Source organism: Mesitornis unicolor, unplaced genomic scaffold (assembly GCF_000695765.1).
Source record: "Mesitornis unicolor isolate BGI_N332 unplaced genomic scaffold, ASM69576v1 scaffold20780, whole genome shotgun sequence".
NCBI classification, from domain to species: domain Eukaryota; kingdom Metazoa; phylum Chordata; class Aves; order Mesitornithiformes; family Mesitornithidae; genus Mesitornis; species Mesitornis unicolor.
The window spans coordinates 1-21,324 of NW_010157867.1; the positions used below are offsets into that span (position 1 = coordinate 1).

General features: G+C 42.6%; 1 protein-coding gene across 1 annotated transcript; it reads left to right on the plus strand.

Annotated features, from left to right (window-relative positions):
- Positions 1-664: 664 nt before the first annotated feature.
- Positions 665-20,340, plus strand: IL1RAPL2 (interleukin 1 receptor accessory protein-like 2; the record flags this gene model as incomplete). The annotated part of the gene is made up of 4 exons (XM_010181752.1): positions 665-810; positions 6,422-6,565; positions 10,150-10,320; positions 19,643-20,340. Coding segments are annotated over 4 exons (1,159 nt in total), but the record flags the coding sequence as incomplete, so codon positions are not given.
- Between the last annotated feature and the right edge of the window lie 984 nt (positions 20,341-21,324).

Here is a 21,324-nt window from a genome sequence, read left to right on the forward strand (position 1 = left end):
AGTGCAGGGCCCGGCACTTGGCCTTGTTGAAAAGGCTGCACCTCTGGCCTGATAGTCTGCTAGAACTCTCTATTCCCTTTGTGGGATTTTGCAAGTCTCCTCTGTCCTCTCAAAGGAGCAGAGAGCTCTTGTTCTTTGCACTGTTGCCTTTTAGAGTCAGGATCCAGCCCCCCAAAACAGAGCAGAATTCCACAGGGTAGCACAGCTGCTTTCATTGGCTTTGCAGACTGCATTACAACGTATCACAATACTCAGCCTTTAAAACGTTGCCTTAAAATTTGGTCTGTGATGGCTTAGTAGTGCATGTTTACTTCTCTGGAAAGTGAGTTTATTGCTTCTTTTAAAAGAAGCATTTGTTTTAGCATTTACTTCTGGTGGAGCAGAGGCAAACAAGACACATACAACTGCTGCACTTGTAGCAACTCTTCCTGCGCTGGATTCAGGTTCTCCCTACAGATGTGGCAGGAGAAAAAAGGCTCTTGGTTGTCACGAACGATGCCTCTGTGACAGCTCTTTCAGACAACTCATGTCTCCTTTTAAAGACGCCTCCAGGAGTGAAGGAGACCAGGAGGATTATGTATCTTGTGCTGGCAAATCGTGGTTCTTTTGGGAATCTTCCACCCCTCTCAATTCAGTTAAGCAAAGGCTGTGTCCTTCCTTTCAGACTCCTCAGAGAACATCTTGGAGAAAAAGAAGTTGAACTGACATTGATCTTTGATGCTGTGGAGGAGGCAGACCTGGCTAACTATACGTGCCATGTGGAGAACAGAAATGGACAGAAACACGCCAGTGTTCTTCTGCGCAAGAAAGGTAATTATTTTGATTTCATTAGCTGTACTCTCACCTGCCTCAGCAGCAAAGGTCCTCTCTGATCCAGGCTGGACTCCTGTCTGCCTACTTGGAGCTGAGGTATGGTTGTGTTACAGCTTCAGTTTACCATTAGTTAAAAAAAAAAATCATTAATTGCTCTTTAGTGAATCAGCCTTGCAGGTGATGCACTTGCCTGGAATAGTCACCCATAAAGCACCAGTATAATCAGTGGAAGTATTTTGGTCTAAACAGCCTATGAATTGGACCCAGAGTTGAGTGACCAGACCAGAGGTAATTGTATGAGGGAGTTAAAATGTGCATTTCCTAGAATAGGTACCTCAGCAGTGAGGTCAGATGTTCTCATATTTCTCCACTTCCTGGCTTTGCTGTTTAAACTGGAAGCTTTAAACGGTTGCCGTGCGTTTTGATTTCTGACTGCATTGGGAATGAAAACATTGCAGTGGGAACCACAAATCAATGGAGAATTACCCCATCAGGGTTGCTTTGCTTGGTACTGTAGCTGGAATTGGGAATACCACTACTGGCAAATTATCTGTAGCTGAAAGGAAACCATTGGGGCTTGAATGTTCCAAATTGAAAGGTGCTACTATGCTCTGCTGTTTGTAGAAGTCATTGTCATAGGGAGTGTAACAGTATCCCATTACAATTCTGATGTTGTTTGTTCAATCACCTCTCCTATTCATAAGTAGGGTGATATTTAAATCTGATGGTGATCTCTCTAAGACACAGTGTATTGGGTAGTACAAAAGCTGTAAGGCAGTAACTGTTGGGAGACCAAAGGAAGGTTACGCGCTCAGGATAAAGACGTAGTGTGAAACCACAGGAGATTGACTGAAGAGTTAAGGACATTGTCCAGATCTCTGCCATTATTGGTGGCTGTAAATTAATTTACCAAAAGAGAAGGAGAAGAAATGTTTTCATGAGGCACAGCTGCAAGCGCTGTTCCAGTCCTTCGTGTGGTTTCAGAGCACTAAGGCAAAGGATGCGCTGCTGCTTCGGATTGTGGATTGCAGCGTCAGCGTCAGTTTAAAAAGCCAGTGCTCTCCATCGTCTCACTCGCAGCAAAATCCTACGGAAGTGTCAGCACTTGGAGAAGGTTTAAGTATATTATCAGTACCTTAGGGTGCTGCAGATTGACCTCTGAGTCTAGGGTAGACATCACTGTGTCGAATAAACCAAGAGCCAGGTGGAAGAACAGCAAGACCAGCCAAGACCTGTCTAGATAGGGCACTGCGGTTCTGGAAAACGTCCATAGTCATCAGTACACTCAAAGGCAGGCTAGATGCTAAGTGCTGTTTCATGGCTGTGATCTGTACACACTGAAAAGTGAGGGAGGGGTAGTGTTGGGCCAAAAAAAAGAGCTACTAGGGAGAGGAAGATTTTGGGTCAGTGTCCTCTGTTTTTGCTATTCTTTTATGTGACCCACAGATTCTGTGTGTGAAAGTGCGGTAAGCAATCCTGTTAAAATCGGTTGAATCAAGTCCTTCTGACAGAGTTTCCTCTACATGTGAGAGTCTTATGTCCCCTGAGAAAGAAAGGCATAACATAGGTTATGTTTTACGCTAACTGATAAGAATAAAACACACTGTGGAAGGTGCAAGCCACTCTTGAGAAGCCAGGGCCCACAGCTGTGATGTGGAACACACACAAATGTACGCTCAACATCTGAACTGACAGGATGTCACAGCTCTAGTTATGAAATCTGGTCATCATGGTGAGGGATTAGCCCCTTCAGTGCAAAAAAGCATTCTACCATTCCGGCCACTGAACCTAATAAATACACAACTGATAGGAAGTATTTCGATGTTGACACTATTAAATGTTCAGCTGTGTTGCATATATTAGAATAACAAGCTAGGTTTATTTATAACAAGAAAATGCAGACGTTTCAGAGCTCTGCTGAAGTTATGGAAGCAGCACTGCTGAATACAGACTTTGGAGGTAGGAAAGATCACTTCTCAGCTACTATTTACTTTCTCTCTGCACTGTGGCTGTAAAAAGCTTATATTCCCCTCAGGCATTCTCAGTAGTTGATTTTCAAACTATTGAAGTGTCATTTAAAACAACCACGGTATTTTCACTGTGTCCTTTGACTGCCTGTCCTATTGTCCCGTTTGTTTTTGTACCAAGTTTTTACAAATACTTGACCAAACTTTTCCTTTCTGCAACTTGATAGAATTACTTCTTATCCTAGCTTTCTCCAGCTTGGATTTGGCTGTAGAGTGTTCCTGAGCCAGGAAATACTGCTGTTTACTGGCCTGTGACAAGATTCAGGGCAGGACCGATGGAAAGCTGTTGACCAGCATCCTCTGTGTGCGTCAAAGGAGGGACCATGGATTCCTGCTGTAATGTGCTGCAGCTCTCCAGATGCTGAAGCACTTGGGAAAGGTGAAGAGGAAGCACAGATCTCTCAGCCAGAGAAATCCCTCTCCCTCTGAATTCTGATCTGTTAAGGGCAGGATTATCCCTGTTTGACGAGAGCTGTTTGTAGCTCCGTCTTGTCTCCAGGTTGTCCCAGTGCTGTAGGTTACGTGTTCCCTCTGTTCTAAGGTGTGATTGCAGCACATCAGATGTACATGAGCTAGCATGAGTCATGAGTCCTGCTAAACTGGGAAGGCTTGGATTAACAAAATAGGAATAAACCCCAAATCCAAATTATAGCTGCAGTATGAGAGTTCCTAGAGGTAGTCCTTGTTTTGACGTCAGGTGGTTATACATCAGGTGGTTATTTTTAAGCACATGCTGAGCTTTAAGGAAGAAAAGGGGAACTGTTCAAATAAAAAAAATATGTTGAAGTCTCCTGCTGTGTTGGTGGTTCTGGTTCTCACAGATGCTTTCGGAGAATACAGGAGTGCTGTCAGTACAGCAGCAGTGTGCTGATAGCCCCAGCACATGCATCATCATTTAAGATTTTGTTTTTTTGACTGAAAAAAAGAACCAAATCCAGTTTCAAACACGCAAATCTACCAGAATCAGGGGTGCCTCTGAGACCTGAATACTGCTGTCGGCTGTCTCAGTCTTCTTTACTGATTTAATTCAAGGCCACATTGTTCTTTGCTTTCAAGTAGTTAAAAAATAAGTTCTGGACAATCCTGAGTTTGCTTTTCTTTTTCATGTCCATGCTGTCCTAACATGTTTGGTGCTCAAATTACATGGAAACACAATGTGCACCCACTTGTCACTGGGTTGTGGAAATAGTTCAGGATTCCCTTCAAATGAATATGAAAACAGTCCGGTATTTTAGTGATTGAAGTCTACACAGTCTATAATATAACCATCCTGGAACATGAATCACTTGTCAGGAATTGCAGAATAAAATCAAGCCACACTTTTAGTGGAAAGAAGCAGTGAATTTAGATAGTAATAAATATTATAATGATGTTTGCTCACCATTTATTTGAAGGAGGCTGCCTTTATTCAAGACATGCAGGAAACAATTTGGGGGAGATTTTTTGGTACCGATACAGTACTCAATGTTGAGGAACCTTCTTAAATATATTTCTCTCTCATTTATTGGGTGCTTATAAGAATTTTAGTATTTTAAAGCCCATAATCCTCTGTGATATGTATTGACTAAGTTCTTCTACATTATTTTACATTAGAAACTATCAGAATGTTATTAATACTGCTTTTCAGTCACTATTATAACACAAAGGCCACATTCAGCTCCTTTCCTAATGTTTGTTGTGCTGCTTTCCCAATGGACCTCAGAGAGGACTGCCCATGGGGAGTGGGGCATTACTCAGAGGCAGAGGCAAGGAGCTGGAGCAGCCAAGAAAACTGATAATTCTGGGTTTCCTCCACTGCGAAATGGAAATAAGGAGCCCCAGAGCCTTGGCTTTCTGCCTCCTTGCACCTGGCCCATAGGAGAGCTTATGGGGCAGTAGGACAAATACAGGACATGCAAAAGCAGATCGATTCTGCCTTCTGAGCTGGGGTCTGTTTTTCCTTGATACCCTGCCATCCCCCAGCAAGCGAACACAAGTCAGTGAGCCTCTGTGGGCTGCTGCTGATCAAGGCTCAGCATTTTCTCTCCTTCCAAGCTGACAGCTTTTCCATCATCTCACTTTCCCAGCAAAAAATATTCCATACAACAAAATACTAGATTTTCCTCTGAAAAGTTGTTTTAACCAGCTCTGTTCTCCATTTGACCAGATTTATCCCCAGAGCATACACTAACTTTATCATGCAGTGTTATTGGTTTTATTAAAGCCCCATGAATTCCTTGTGTTCTCAGAGAGATTAAATAGCTTTTATAATAGACTTTTCCCGTCTACTAGTCCATGACTTCTTACCAGACAGACATGAGGGAAACTGTGAACTGGGAGTAGCTTGACATCTGATGTTAATTATTGAAATACGTTGTATGGCAAGGCAAGAACAGCCCCAAAAGATACACAACTAATTTGCTCTGTATCTTGAAAATGATGCAAATTACATACCGGTAATGTTTTCTGACCTAAGTTTTAGAAGCGTAAAGATCACAAAAACGTTCTCTTGCCTGCATTAGTTTGTACATGTTCACATTGTGTTTGTCACAGCAGCAAGTATCTCCATGATGTCTCATCTAAACTAATACGGGCTGTTAGAGGTAGCTCTTGTCAAATTGTCATCTTCTGTCCTTTATGGCTAAGTAACACGCCAAGTGGTGTTAGGAGCAATGTTGTGTTCTGAGAACATTTCAGGCTGAAGAGCACTACTGTTAACGTTAGTGTCTCGCATCAGGTAGAGTCCTGGACTGGCATTCAAGGGGTTTTATCCCATTCTGGCATTGGTTTGCTGAACCACCTTGAACATGTTGCTTCACTTTTCTATGCTTCTGTTTTCCCAGGTGTGAAGGATGGATAATTGCATTTGGATGAATTTGTGAAGTTCTTTGAGGCAGACTGCTTGTGATGTTTCCTAACGAGAACATCCCAGTAGGAAATTGTAACTAGCACTAGTTCCCATTAAAGTATAATGTGTAGTAAACAAACATGTGAGAACTCCGTTAGTAGCCATCACAACTCAAACAGAGTGCCTCTTAGCAACCTGATGTGTGCTTGTGGCTTCTCAAGTTATCTTGGGCATTCTGGATGCTCAATTCGTTCTCCAGTGATGCGTCTGAAGTCCTGGCTTGGCAGGTCACATCAGCTCATCCACTGGCTTCACAAATATAAAAACAATGTTTAATATTAGTTGGAGGACTAGAGCTCCCCAAATGGGGTACGGTATGTCTAGTATATCTGTTCTCACACACTGCACACAGCATTTGATGCACTCTGCCAATACAGAAGTTTCAAACTCCACAAGCTCATTAAAAGTTGATTAATCCTTTGTGTAAAGTGAATATGTAATTCCCTTGTAGAAGAATTATGATTATAGCCTCAAATGCATCCTGGATGCCAATTTCAGATGGGCAGTAGATGGAGTAAACGTGTAAAGTTAAGTAATATTAAGTAATAGGCAATGAACAACAAAAATAGGCATCCTTAATGTTACAGTGGTTATAACTGGGAGCTGCACAATTTTATCTGGAATTGTACAGTGGAATAGAGCAAATAAAGCTCGGAAAGATTATAACCTTTTTGTCTTTCCTTGCTAATTTTAGATTTGATCTACAAAATAGAGCTTGCTGGAGGACTGGGAGCCATCCTTCTTCTGCTTATTTTGCTCGTGACCATCTATAAGTGCTACAACATAGAGTTAATGCTGTTCTACAGACAGAACTTTGGAGGAGACGAAGCAGCTGATGGTAAGCAGTTGCTCCGGAAACTCGATATATGCAATGGAAATATTTCAGAGACCCGAAGTGATGACACTTCTGGATTGAAATCCATTACGAAAGATACCTGCTGGCAGTTTATGTTCAAACTACTAAGCACCCAACAGCTTAAAGCCCTGAGACTTTCTCCCAAAGCTTCCTGAAATCAGTGAGTCTTTTCACTGCGATGTCACTGGGGCATTTCGTAAGCAAATAGAGTTAGAAGAGTTGTTTAGGAACCTGTTATAGAGGCTTGAATGTCATTTGTAAGCTGATTCCTCAGGAGAACTCTTCACATTTGCGTGTTCCAGTGCCACATATGGCCGGGATCACTTCTCCCGAGATCCGTACTGTATGTGGGCAGTCCTTTCACCAGGTATTTTTCATTAAACTTCTCCAGTGATTTTTTTTCATGCTGCCAACTAACTCCAGTAACTCGTGGGAGGTGATAGTTATTGATGCTAACTAGTTACCTCAGTCAGCTGGGAGACTGTAAACAGCTTACTAGAAATGTACAGCTTGCCTGGAGAGTACGTTTAGGACTGAACGAGGCTATTTTTCAGTGTTCATCCCCCCGCTTCCCTCTCACTAGCTTATATTCTGCTTGGTGCCTAAAGCTAAACATGTATTTATAAATTGAAACTTTAATTCTCCTGGATATAAAACTACGAAGCTGAAGTAAGCCCAGGTAAACTAAGTCAAAAGTCTTTCAATCCTATTCGTATATTCTTAACACTTCTATTACAGCATAATTAATATGTTATTAATATGCATATGACTAGTATCTGCTGAAGATCTGAAGTACCGTATTCAAGTAGAGGTGCTTTCCATAGAGCCCACTGCAGCAGTTCTGAGCCATGTAGGCAGTCTGGGATGGTGTAGTGAAAAACAGCAATCTAATGGAAAAAAGAGCAGGGAGCGTGTTTGCCCCACTGCGCCAAAACAAACTGCAGGTGCACAGCACTGTTACTTTGTGCAGCCAGCATTACTGTTGTGAAAATAAGAAACGCCTCTGTTTAACACTGCGTAGATATGGTGTGAAAATGTTTCACTACAACGAAACCCATGGGGGTTTTGGAGAATGGGTGGAGTGACATCCAGGGGATTTTGGAATGTGAAGTGATAAGTGGCAGGAGCAGAGGTCAGGAAACTTCCTCCTTCTCGATTGTCATGTGTGAGTGGGAAACCTAAATTGCTGCTTTTTTCATACTGTGCGATGCTGCACGACATTTGTACTGATACCGAGGAGAAAGTGAAGGGTGAGATTATGTGGTTTTGGAAGTAAATTACCTCAGACACCTTGGGATTATACCAACATAGCATCCCTGGTTCACACCAACAGAAAGTGACCCAAAGTGCTAACTTCCTCCAAATTGCTTTGATTCATTTATGTTGTGTTTTATTCATTTTTATTCCTGTCACTTCCTTGATTCACTCACTTTTTAATTTATGAAACAACATTATTTTCTAGTTGTTTAGAGGAAGCCCCAGGAGCACGTAGGGGATTTCTGTGTGCATGTTAATTCCGAAAACAACCTTTTATTTTTCCAGTGCGTGATTTTAGAGCTGTTGCATGGCTTTGTGTCTCATTCTGACCTTGCGGAAGGAAAGATGGAGGCAGAATGTTACTGAAGTCAAAGTGTATACAGGGATGTTTTTTTCTACTTATGGAGGCTGTCGTGGGGACATACAGAGCTCCTATGAGCAGTCATCTGTATAGATGCAATTGCGGGGTCGTTTTCCATTTATACAAGTATTTCTTTAAAACAGCATATTTGAAACTCAACAGATCTGCCTTATTCCTATTTCTATAAATATCCAATGTAAGCAGTGTTGGCTGCACTCGCTTCCTGTGTTGTGCGTAGCATTGTTTTTAGAGAAAATTATACTGAGGGTTAAGGGAAGCCATTTAGAAACCGGCTCCAAACAAGGCTGCATCCAGAGCACGCAGAGCAAGCAGTGGGCAAGCATGGAGAGGTCCTTCTGCTGTGTCCTGTGGATGTGAAGCTTGTGAAGAGAGGATTGAAACCGAGTAGATGTAACACAGGCATACAAACTCATAGGAGCCTGGGGGAACTGGTTCTGTCTTGCTTGCTTGTGCTGTGGATGGAGGTGACTGGAGAGGCGGCTGTCACCCCCACGCCGCTGGCAGGGGCAGGGGGCTCAGGGACTGCTTGTACACAATCTTTCACGCTGCTTTATAACCAGGCATGTCAGTGCTCTGGGTCTTGCTTTGCAGAGCTCTCAGATGTTTACAGGGACGTTGCCTCCCGGATCACTCAGTGCCTGGCTTCCCTTAAAAGGTTTTGGCAGGCTTCAGTACAGACAGGGTTAGCAGGTTTGGACAGGACTCCAAAGCTGACTGGCCTTTATTTCTTTGCTGTTTGTTGTTCTGTCGCCTTTCCATCGGTAACTACTATTTTTGTACGCTGTTGATCTCAGAGAAATATCAGCAAGCCAGGTGGACAGCCACCTGTACAGCTATGGTGACACTAGGCAGACTGCCTTCTGCACACATAGAATTACTCACGTGCTTTGTCCGTAGCTCTGACCCTCACAGGTCTGGCTTTGTGTCAAGAATTATAAGACAGTAACCATCATTTCAAGGTCATAAAGGAATGTATTGTATTATGTTTAGCTATTTTTGTTTAGGTTGTTTTTTTCAGAACGTATTGATGATTTTTAACTGCTTTCATTATCTTGCATGTGTGCCGTTCTTTACAGATAATTGGTACTCGGCAATCCTCCATTCATGCACATTTGTCCTCACAGTTTTAACTGTTTGATTTTTCACTTTCTGTACATAATGGCAGCTGTGCTCTTCCCTGGAGGCTGACTTGCTGAAGGTTGACTTTTTCAATGTACCATTTTTCTCTACTGCAGAGGAATAGCGAAGAGAAATGTCACTAGGGCAGCTTGATCCCAGCATGGATCCCAAGCTCGATAGTGGCGCCACTTCTGTTCTTGGCACAGTTGCCAGCTCTGAGCTGTGTCTTTTAGATGCAGAGAGCTGGAGACAAGCCCCAGTGCTGCGCAGGATAAAAAATTATATATGTATATATATAAATATATATGCTTTGGACTGTTGGTATTTGTCATTGTTTTCTGCAGAACCAGTATTCGAGTTAAGCCATGTATTTTCTCACTATTACCTGTGCGACGAAATTTTCCTTGCCTAAAACTTTCCAAACTTTCCAGGTTTAAAAGCTTTTCCAAGATCAAAACTTTTGCATAATCGTAACAGTCTTGAGTCGGAGGAGCTTGAAGGTTTCCATGGGCAATATGTCAAAGGATTAAAATTAAAAGTTCCAGCTTTCATATCTGTATCAGAATTCTGCCACGATCTTGTCAGATGTGAAACGTGTGCACAGACCTCGTGATGCAGAGTTACTGACTAGAAGAAGACTGAAAAGATATTCTTTGTTTGGATCTGAAAAAGTTCTCTGTGAAAAGTCCCGGTTTTGTTGGGAAATGCTTGACCTTTTCAAGGAATGATATGATTTCCTCGTACTTTTCTGTAATCTTTACAGTGCTCTTGCAAACAGCAGGCTGAGCATGAATTTGTTTTCTTACAGACAACAAGGAATACGATGCATATCTCTCATACACCAAAGTGGATCCTGATGCATTAGATTGTGAAAATAATGAGGAGGAGCAGTTTGCACTTGAAATTCTACCGGATGTCCTAGAAAAGCACTATGGATATAAGCTCTTCATTCCAGATAGGGACCTGATCCCTAGTGGAAGTAAGTATTTCTCTCCTTTCAGTTTTAATTCTCTCTGATGTGTCATGAGGGCCCAGGCTGTGTGATAAGGACTGGGTATGGGAAACCTCTCTTTGTGAAGTGCTTGTGAGGACTGGAAACGTTTTTTCAGTACTGCAAATTGGAGCTCTAGGTCAGGGCTTGTTCCTGCTCCACTGAAATCAGAGGGAACTGCCACTGATTTCGGTGCAGGCAGGAGCTACATCTTCCTACAGGGAAGGCTGCAGCACTGCAGGAGATACCATAGTCCAGAATCTCTACCTCAGACGCAGGTAGCTAAGGAGGAAACTTCCAAAAAAGATTTTGTAGTCTCTATTTTTATCATTGAAAATGGGATTATTATTTTTTCAGCAATTATTTATCTACAGCAGCTTTACAAGTAAAATAAATCTTTCCCATTATCTTTTGGGTTTTTTTTCCCTAACTTTGAAGTCTCATAAATAGCTACAATGGTTTCTCAGTTAATGGTATAGGTGCAATAAGTTTTGACCAAGTGTTGCATTCCTGAACAGTGTTGGTGTTGTGTAAGGAATAAGAATTCTTCAGAGGACCAGGTACAGCCCAGTGATCCGATGCTGTTTTCCATGCAGACAGTGCAATACAGTTGTCCATTGCAAATCGGTTTAGCTGCCATGTCTGAGGATTCAGCAGCACCTGGGGATGTCTGCACCAACAGTTAACGCCTTCCTAGCTGTAGTTATGGCATCTCTTCTTCCAGATTCATTTTTGGAGAAGTCAAAAAAAGACCATGAATCATAAGCAATGTGTTGATGAATTTTTAATGCACAGTATGTTTGCTTTAATGTCACATTTATTTGAAATGCTACCCTTGTGAAAAATAAGCTTTTCTTATTTCTGTCTGCAAATCACTCCCATGAAAAACATTAGAGGAGGATATGAACTTCTCTCTGTGTATGCTACTGTGTAAGAAATATGAAACAAGAAAACAAAGCAATGGCTGTGCTGGAGCAGATGTCCCCAGACATGAAACAGCTAGAATGTGGCTGCATTAGCAACCTGCCTGCCAAGTGGCTTGGAACTGCTGCCTTGCTGCTGCCAAACCCCAGTCCCTGCCCCAGAAGTTGAAGCCTGCTCTCTCTCTGACATTTGAGGGAGCTGGAGACAGAGCCTGAATCCTGTGCCATTGGGAAAGAAGAGTCAGAGATCATACAAAGTACTGTGTAGTGGCTCGGATGCATCACGTTCATTTGCAGCTCCTAGGTTTGAGCTGCTTCCCCTATTCCTTTTGCCCTGCCTATGTAAGGGGTGAGTTTTACTCCCTTAGAGTCATATTCCAGAAAGGGGACTTGGCTCGTAGCCTTCTTAGATCTGACAGCACAGGCACGTGGTACTGAATTTTTAAATATTAAGAGAAAATACATCTTTTTCTTTGAAAAAAATTATACAAGCAAATTAAAGAGTTTAAAGCTAGCCCGTCCATGATAACTATATGGCAGCACAGATTAATCTGAAATGAGATTCTTCTTTCCAGCCAGCATGGCATTTTATTTTTGTCTATTTTTGTCAGGCACTCAGCAAATACTTGTCATCACTTTGGGTATTCATTAAACCTCTCCTGAAAATGTAGGGTACCTGAAAATGTCAGTTCTCATTTATGAACATTCACAGATTTAATACCTCTTTTTTCCTCTCAAACACCCTTCTCCGGTATTATGAAAGGGCCTGATTCTAACACATGGAGCTTCAAGAACGCTTAATCAGACATAATGACAATGCAGGATAAAATGTGAAACTGAAATGACTGTGATTGGCATGCTTTACCTTCGGAAAAAATGTGGGGAAGGCACTTTATTTTGAAGGGCCAGGGGAGGGAGAGGTGATGGGGCAGGAGGGAAGGCTCAGACTCCTGTATCTGTCAGCTCTGTGTGTGCTGGCGAAGTGGAAGGTGGCTGTGCTCTGCCTAACGTTCACCAGTCCTACAAGGGCTTGCAGTGCTTAGTGAAGAGAGCAGGCAGTGTGATGTGCTAGGGACCAGCTAGAAACTCCAGAGGTAAACAGCGTATTGTAGTGTGACCGTCTCATAAAGTGGGAAATAGGACAAAATATATAGCTCTTCAGGGTAGATTTCTATAGAAAAATGGGGGTTTGATCGCAGTTATCTTTTTTATTTTAGGAAATAGCTCTTCTCACATGTCCTGCATTTCCTTGTCTTTCGCTGCAAGTCGCTTTGTGTCACGTAATGCTTTCCCACTCTCCATTCTCACATGGTTCCTTCTATGTCTTGTGTACTTAAATGTGTGCCATCCTGCTAGTACAGCAAGTTAGGTGTATTTAGTAAGGCTGGTTGTTTTGTATAATCTCTGCAGTTTTAAGGTGCTGCCACAGGAGGGTGTGCATTATTGCGCTTCCTTCCTGGCATGGAACAATACATACAGCTGCTACTTGGATTTGAGAGCAAGTGAAAAATAGATCTAAAAAAAAATACAGCCAGTATTTCATTAACTTTCCTGCGCGCTTCTCTGAACAAACTGAAAAACTGACTCCAGAAAAAATGAGGGACACATTTGATTATGTTTTTGTCCAGCTATGTTTTTGTCTGACCTCTGGGGGAAAGCTATGATAGGGTCTACGTGTTCCTGTGCAGACATGGGAGAGATTACAGCCCGACATCTGGCTGCAATTACATCAGTAATGTTACAGCCAGTACGACACAAACCCTGTGCCTTAGCTGGGACACAGCAGTGAGCTCCTTGGCGCTGCATACCCGAGCTCTGCGATTCAGCTCTGTGCTGAGGACCGTCTGTTTCAGGGATTCCATGGAGCGGCTGTTGCTGTCCCGAGAAGGACAGACAGTGATGACTGTGGGCACTCAGACCACCTTTTCACCATTGGGAAAGCTGATCCCTGGCATCCAGAATTCAGGTCAGATGGGGCTGAGTCACGTTTTGCAGTAGGTGATGGTTTCTGTGCCCTGCCGGGATCCAAACGCTGTCCCAGTGGAGCGTTTTGTCCTAGTGGAGAACCACTGTGAAGGATGCCAAGGGCCTTGGTGATGCCCACCACACGGTGGCCTGCAAGGACCTTTGTGATGACTCTCGGTGCTGCCTGAGAGCAGCACACATGGACTCAGCTTCCCAAACCACTGAGGTGGAAGAAGGGCTCAAGCAGCCACCACTCTCTGGCCGTGCAGGCTGGAAGAGGAGGGGGGTGACACGGCAGGACGATGTGACATGCAGTGTGCTGTGTAAGCAGCAAGACCAAGTCTGTAACCCCAAATTTGAGTTACATTGATAGGAAGTACTGCAGCAGTGATTCTTTCTTAAAGTATAATCTTTGGTCTTAACCAAGTGAGTGTTCTTCATCCTGTCAAAGCTGACAGCACACACACCTTTCTGCCTAGGCATAATTGAGCGTGTTAGCCTGTACAAGGAGACTGGGATCCCAAAGATGCCATTGTTACTAAAGTTTCTTAGCAGTTATAATTTTTTCCACCCTATTAGTTTTCAGGGCTTTTTTAAGAAACTCCTTCCTGCAGCAAGCACTCTCAAGCCTTGTGAGCTTTTTAATTCAGTGTTACGAGACCTGAGGAGACTGAAGAGTTGGAGGGGAAAATAGGAATAGTTATGTTTGCACATGAGCCATTTTCTGTCTTGCTAAGGATGATGTGTCCACAGAGAGGAAGATCTATTTGCACTTGACTTTTCTAAAACTGGTACTGTGTGAGAGGAAGCCAGTTTTCTCACATGGTTTCTGCAAATTATTTTAAGCCCTGAAAGTGAAGAGGTCAAAACTGTCAAGTTGGATTCGTAGTATTAGCAATGCAAATCTATTAGAGCATCATGTAGTTGCTGTCTAAGCATATGTGCATTTGATCTTGCCAGGATTGGAAAAACCACCAGGAATTCGCTCCAGCTCAGCCCAGGATATAGAGATCAGGCACTGAAAAGAACAACAGTGATGGAATAAAGATCTTTGCTTGTACCTGAAAAATGAGAGGTTGTCAGCACAACAGGAGAGCACCTAAGACATGCAATAAAAAGCACCCAACGGTCAATATTACAGTTCAGGCACTTTGTAGTTTGTGGGTTTTACCTGGTGAATTCCAGCTCCTGTGTTCCTGGATGAGGGAAGCCCAGTTGGACTGTGTGCCTGGGGTTCCCAAGGAGCCCTAATTGAGTATGGGACATTATTTATGTGGAATGGGAATAGAATAGCACCTTTCAGAAGTCCCCCGTTTTCTACTCTGTACAAATCTTACACTTAATGCCTGGTACGGGCAGGGGTAGCAGAGGAGTGACAGTTGAAAGGGGAAGAAATACGAACAAAATCAGAACAGCTGCCCTGTACCAGTCCCCTGCAGGCCGTCAGGGAGCTGGAGCACACAGCACAAGAGGAGAGCCCAGAAGAACTCTGTTTCTTGAAGAAAAGGCTGACAAAGACAAAGCCGAGGAGGAATCTTATTGTTGTCTTTCCAGTGGAAAGCACAAAGATGGAGACAGCTGTTGAACACGAGGCCACGGGTATGAGCTGCAACACTGAAAATTCCATTTAAGCATTTGGAACCATTTCCTCATCATGAGAGTGGTCAGACACTGGAACAGAATGCAGAAACACTGAGAAGAGCCTTCCAACTTTGGAGGTCTTCAAAACTGTACTGGACGAGGCCCTGAGCCATCTTAGCTGGTCCTGCTTTGGGCAGGGTATTGACCTGGAGACCTCCAGATCCCCGTTCTAACCTGTATGAGTCTCTGAATCTTTGATTCTAAATACCCAGAATTTTGATTCCAACATCTATTGCCAAAACACTTGGACTAAAATCACCCACTTCAGACACTTCGGTCTGCAAGGAGACATCCCCAGAGCAGCCATCCTTTCCTTCTCCTTAATCCCTCCTTCCTTTGCCATGGCAAATACAGGAAATCTGACTGGCTAAGAGAGTGGAGTGCTGAGGGCAGTGTGTCGGCATTACTTGTTTCTTTATGTTGAGCTCAGCGGCTGTCCCTGGGTTTATACTGGGATTGATTGAGCTCTCTCTGGAGAGGGGCCATCACTCTGCTCCTTGTTTCAGCAGTTCCAGCTGCGTTGCTGTTCTGGTCTGAGTTAACAGACAACAGATATCTAATAAATAGGAAAAGCAAGACATGCAATAATTTTCATTATAATAAGTAAGCAGAGTTAGGGTTTGGGAACTGTTCAGTTAGGAAACCAGAACCGAATTATTCTTCTGTAAATAACTTTCTCAAGTGATAGTCACGTTGCCCCACGCAGAAAGGCTGGTTATCTTCAGTCTGCCAGGAACCAACCAGTGCAGGGTTGGTGGCAGACGCTCCTTGGTCCTCATGGTGCTGCAGACCATGCTTCCCAAAAGTATCCACAGGACTTTGCATGATTTCTGGTGTTCTTTCCCCTCTCCCTCCACTGCTTCTGCAAATCATCTGAATCTCGTCAGTCATTTCTTTGTGTCCACGGTGTTCATTAATTTCCCTGCTCTTAGTCTGTTTGCATATTAGGTTGTCTGGGTTTCCTTCCAGTCTGTGGTCAGTGTAGCTCATTCAAGATTCAGCAGGCAGTTATGTATGATTTAATTGCAAATGGGTGTGTGTCTTGGACTTCCTCAGCGCTTCAAAAACTACAGTTCAACATCGTTACATGTTGACAGTATTTGGTGAGCACGTATTAACTGTCAGATGATTTGCTGTCTCAGGAACTAAAGGGCAACCGTGCAAAAAATTGTGTTTGTTTATGTGTCCCAAAGTTCTTGCTGCCCTTGCCTCCTTGGGCATCGCATTGGACATGATGTAAGTCAGTCACTGGTAGCTATTCCTAATTCTAAATGGTTTGACCTATGGGAAATGCTAACATTTTGAAAACAGTTTTTAGCCCGTATTGCAAAATGGTCTTTCAAGGAGGGGAAAAAGGGTCAAAATTCCTGTTCAACAAAATCGAGTGGGTTAATTCTAATTCTGACATTGTATTTTTACATTCTTCTTTATGATAAAATACAATCTTTGGGAATTAAAAATTAATAATTCCATGCTGATTTTGTCAAGATGAGTTTTTCTCTCCTCTCACAATGAAATGTCATTGAAGTTGACACCTCCTGCGGTGAAAGTGAAGTTTCAGCAACGTTATATTTATCTGATGGCAATAGATTGGTCTAGAATCTTAGAGCTGATCCTAGTTGGCGATGTCATTCCTGAAATCCCTGCTCAGTTTTTTTCTTGAAAGTAAAGCAGACCCATGGCCTGACAATTACTTCGTAGCTCATCAGAAAGGTGAAACCAACTCTTTCTCCGTCCTACATCGCAATGTAGATTGAGTGGATTTAATACCTTGTGATGGACTGAATCCTCAAGCCAGACAACCGAACCCGTGGTATTCTGAGCAGTCTCAAAAGTGAGATGAGAGCGGGTGGTTTAGCAGCTCACAGGTTTGTGCAGTCAGTCTGGTACCGCTGGAAAAAAGCAGCTTCAATTCCCATAGACAGGAATCTACCCCCCATGCTTTTCCTCACAGAAACGTTTGAGTTGTTTGCATCGGACGTATTTTAGAGTGCACCCAATGGAACCACGTGCTCCAGGGAAGTTGTCACCTACCTCTAGTAGTAGTCCCAAGCTGAAGTTATTGGGAGTCCTGACTACTTCTGGACCGGATGGCTGGAAAATGTGTTTGTCTTTTCATTTGGGTGTCCTGTTTCCTATGAGACAGTGTGCTTTATACTCACTGCACCAGCAAACCCCCTGGACATTGGCCGTGTCTGCCAGTGACCCAGCTGCCAACTTGGAACTGGAAGGAGCACCGAGCAGTCGTTTGTGCGGTGTCAGTTGAGTCGTCTCTGGACAGAGCTCTCACTTGTTGCAATGTCCAGTGAGGTGTGCGTGCCAGAGTATGGGAGAGGCACAGAGGGGAGGAGGATCCGTCTGAGAAAACAGGGATTTGGTTTTTTTTTCCTGTCTTCTTCCCACCTCATTCCCTATCTGACTAAACTCTGGTGAGTGTTTGGTTGAGACGACACAATGGATTACTGCTGGGTTGTCGCTATTGAAATTATTGCCGCTGGATATTTGAAGAGATGAAAGTGGAGTGACTTTTTTGGTTTGTTGGTCTGTTTGATTTTTAATTGGATGCATATAGGGTATGCATGGCTGTGCTTAGCACTTGCCAGGATCCGTGGTACTAACCGGGATCGTGTCCTGCAGAGAACTGTCTTGTACATAGCAGTGTTCTGAGCTGTTTGAAGGAGGGATGAATATGTCTCAGGAAAGATGCATGATAGTTTGTTGTTTTACTGTATCTTGCAGATTCAACCTCTAATGATGAAGCTTCCCACCTAAATTCTTTCTTTTTGGGAGCAGAAAGAAAGGAAGAAAATGAAGAGTCTGAGCTGTTGATACATTGGGATAATCTCTTTCCATTGTATTGAACATTTCTACCTTTCCTTAAGTTTTGTTTCACCAGTTCTGCTTATCATTTTCTCATTGTTGCTGATTCTCTCCCCCCCTCCGCTGCCTCTCCCATGGATTTTAATGTTGAATCTTTTTCATTAATGAGTAACTATTTTACATAGAGCAATGTGGGGGTTTTCCTCATAGAATATTTTAAGGGAAAAAACAAACAAACAAACTGTAAATGCTGCATGATTAAAGAGTCGTAGAACATTAACTAAAAGTCAGGATTGTTGCATAGACATTTGTAATGTATGTGTATGTCTTAAATTTTTGTGTGTCTGTGGGATGTTTGCAATTGCCTCTTTTTTCCATTTGTGAAAGAAATTCTTATTGCTGCTAAGTGGTGAAATAAAACATTGGTAAAGGCAGATTAGATGCTAACTATGCCTTCAGTCTCATGAAAATAAGCTATTTTAGAATGTTCCTGTTGGCCTATTTTGTAGCTATTTACTTTACTGGAAGTGGTGTGAATAAGCATGCTGTGCTATGGTGCCTGGGACTGTAAAAATGAGTCTCGCAGTAACGGATGTTGATTAATGGTGTTGTTTGTAATTGTTGTTCCTGCTGGAGGGCAGTGTGTGTAAGAGAGGCCCTGCCCTGTGCTGAGTAAAGATCTGTTCTGTGCAGCTCTTGTGTCCAAGTCTTCATTTATAACACATGCTTCTCTGCTGTCAGGTGGCACGTTCTGAGTAGCATGGTCAAGAGGTTCACCTACTTAAAAAAACCAATTCTCTCCTGTCTCGGAGCTCACAATCACAATGCTCTGCAACCAGTGAACACTTTTCTGACCTTAGTGTGTTGGGGTTTTGTTGCAAGTTATGTCATTTTTCTGGTCTTGACCCAAAGCCCATTGAAGTTTGGTGGAGTCTGTTCGTTCGAATGGGTTTTGGATCAGGTCTGTAAGTAGATCTCCTTCCCATCTCGTTCCATGTCAGACCAGCGTAATTGGCTTCTCTTCCCTACCATCCCTGGGACAAGTGAAACTCGGGGATCCAAGTCCAACTTCAAGAATGTTTCATAGTTCAGATATGAACTATATTGAACTATATGAACTATATCAAGCTGACATCATGGAGCTAACGATGGGGCTGGCATTTCTGCTTACGCTGATCATTTGCACTACTTGGCATGCACGAATAAAAGAAGAATACTATTTTCTTTGTCACTGATGTCTCAACAAATAAACACTTCCAGTATGTTTGAATTTTCCATTTGTTCCTGTCACTTGTGGAGTTTCTGTTAATACCTTGGGGTACATAGAAGCACAGGTTTGTGACATTCAAACAGACCACTGGGCCACAAAGAACGTTACTGTGCCTTTGTGGGCAACGCTGAGAAGAAAGAGCTACCATGGTGCTTCTATGCAATAGCACAAGTTCTGCATGTGATGAAGGCTCATTTCTCTTTGAGCTCTTGCAAGTTACAGTGCAACACGCTCACGTCCTTGCATCTGAAACACAAGAACTGCTTTCCCGGGGTGTGCTTCCCTTAATGCCATGTTAATCATAACCAGCGTTAATGTTAACATTCACGCAAACATTACACTGATCTTGACCTATATTTTTTCAGTAAGTCAGCTGTATTTTTAGTCACTAGTGCATCTCTGCAGTGAGGATATTATGTAAATGTCATTCTGTTGAGGTGAACAGGGAAAACCAGTAAAGGATGGAGGGTGTTATTAAGAAGTTTTATATATATATATATACACTCCAAAAATAGAAATCTGTTGTGGTACACAACCCTATTTTTGTTGGAGTATATTGTGAAATGCCCCTTGTCTTAAACAGTGTGGATTAGTAAGCTGTAGCATTTTGTTGTACTTGATTGCAAGCCTGATGTTTTGACACAATAGACTTCTTTATTCTTTACTCTTTCTCTTTTTCTATAATTTGTAGCCTACATTGAAGATCTCACAAGATGTGTTGAACAAAGCAGAAGACTCATTATCGTGTTAACTCCAGACTATGTTCTCAGGAGAGGATGGAGTATTTTTGAGATGGAAAACAGACTCCATAACATGCTAGTCAGTGGAGAAATCAAAGTTATTTTGATTGAGTGTACTGAATTAAAGGGGAAAGTGAATTATCACGAAGTGGAATCTTTAAAGCACACCATCAAACTTCTCTCAGTGGTCAAGTGGAAAGGACCAAAAAGCAGCAAACTGAATTCTAAGTTTTGGAAGCGCCTGGTCTTTGAAATGCCAGGGAAGAAAAAAGAGGTGGTGTCTCGGCATCAGGTCCTGGATTCTGCAGAGCAGGGCCTTTTTGGAGACCTCCAGACGGTACCCTCTCTTGCCGTCACGGGCACTTCTGCCACGCTGGTAGAATCGCGGGCCGATTTGACTGATTACCATCAAGCAGACTCTGTGCAAATGAGACATTACTGCAGAGGATACGAGTATGATGTGTCATCAGGAACACTGCCAATAGCTTCCATCAGCAACCACCACACGTACTGTAACATACCTTTGACACTGCTAAACGGACAGCTACCTCTTAACAACGCCGTGAAGGATCCCCAGGAGTTTCACAGGAACAACCCGTTGCTACCTTTATCGGCAAAGGACCTTAGCTTCACCAGTGATATTTGGTAGTGGAGATCAGAACTCTCTTGAGATGCTTCATGACCGCCATGAAGACACGTTTTTAAAGAACTTGACCCAATGGGATGAGAAAACACATTCGAAGCAGCAGCACACTTGTTCGCTTTTCTACCTGAACTTTCTTGTTTACATTTACAAGTTACTGACAAAGGGGGCATTCTTTTGTAACTCGGCAATGTCCTTCCTGTCTTTTACTGTACAGTTTTATTGCTTCTTTAAAAAAGGAGGGGGGGGGGCAGGAAAAAAAACGCATCTCGTCATTTTACAATAGGTTTACAATCCGGGACGGATAAAAAGTCACTGTATGTGATCTCCAACATCCATACACATTTAAGTAGTAGTATTTGAAATACACAGAAGTTGTTGGGTTTTTCATACAGGCTTCAGTACAGTTTGAAATTCTAATCATGCTATGAAAATTATTGTCTCCTGCCCAGACCACAGGGGTGAACCATTCTCAAAAGGAAGGAGGAGGAGGAGGAGGAGGAGGAGGAAACCTTCCTGGTGACATTCTCACAAATACACTTTAGAGGATGACCAGCTGAAGCAATGCAGATGAAGCTTTATCAATAAAGTGCATAGTAACAGCAACCGCAGAATAAATCACCTGCTCACGTCAGCATCTCTTCATTTTATTTCTGAGGCACGTTGCATTCCTGGTCAGTGGTTAGCAGTGATTTTATTAAGCAGTTTACTAGAATATCAGAAGATGGTTAGGAGCATTTTAAGCAGTTTTTCTGTCAATTACAGATAATGTCACCATTTTTTGCAGATTTTTAACGACCTTTTTTAAACAGTTTAAGTATAAATTTGTCTGTTGGTCAACTCGTTAATTTGAAATTTCTTAAGATCTCTTGAGCTCTTTTAAGATTTGTAGTAAAGGCAATATAATTTTACAAAGGATTTTTTTTTTTTCCAAAATCAGTAGTCACAATTTGAAATTAACCTTTTTGTGAGAACGTCAGCAATAGAAAA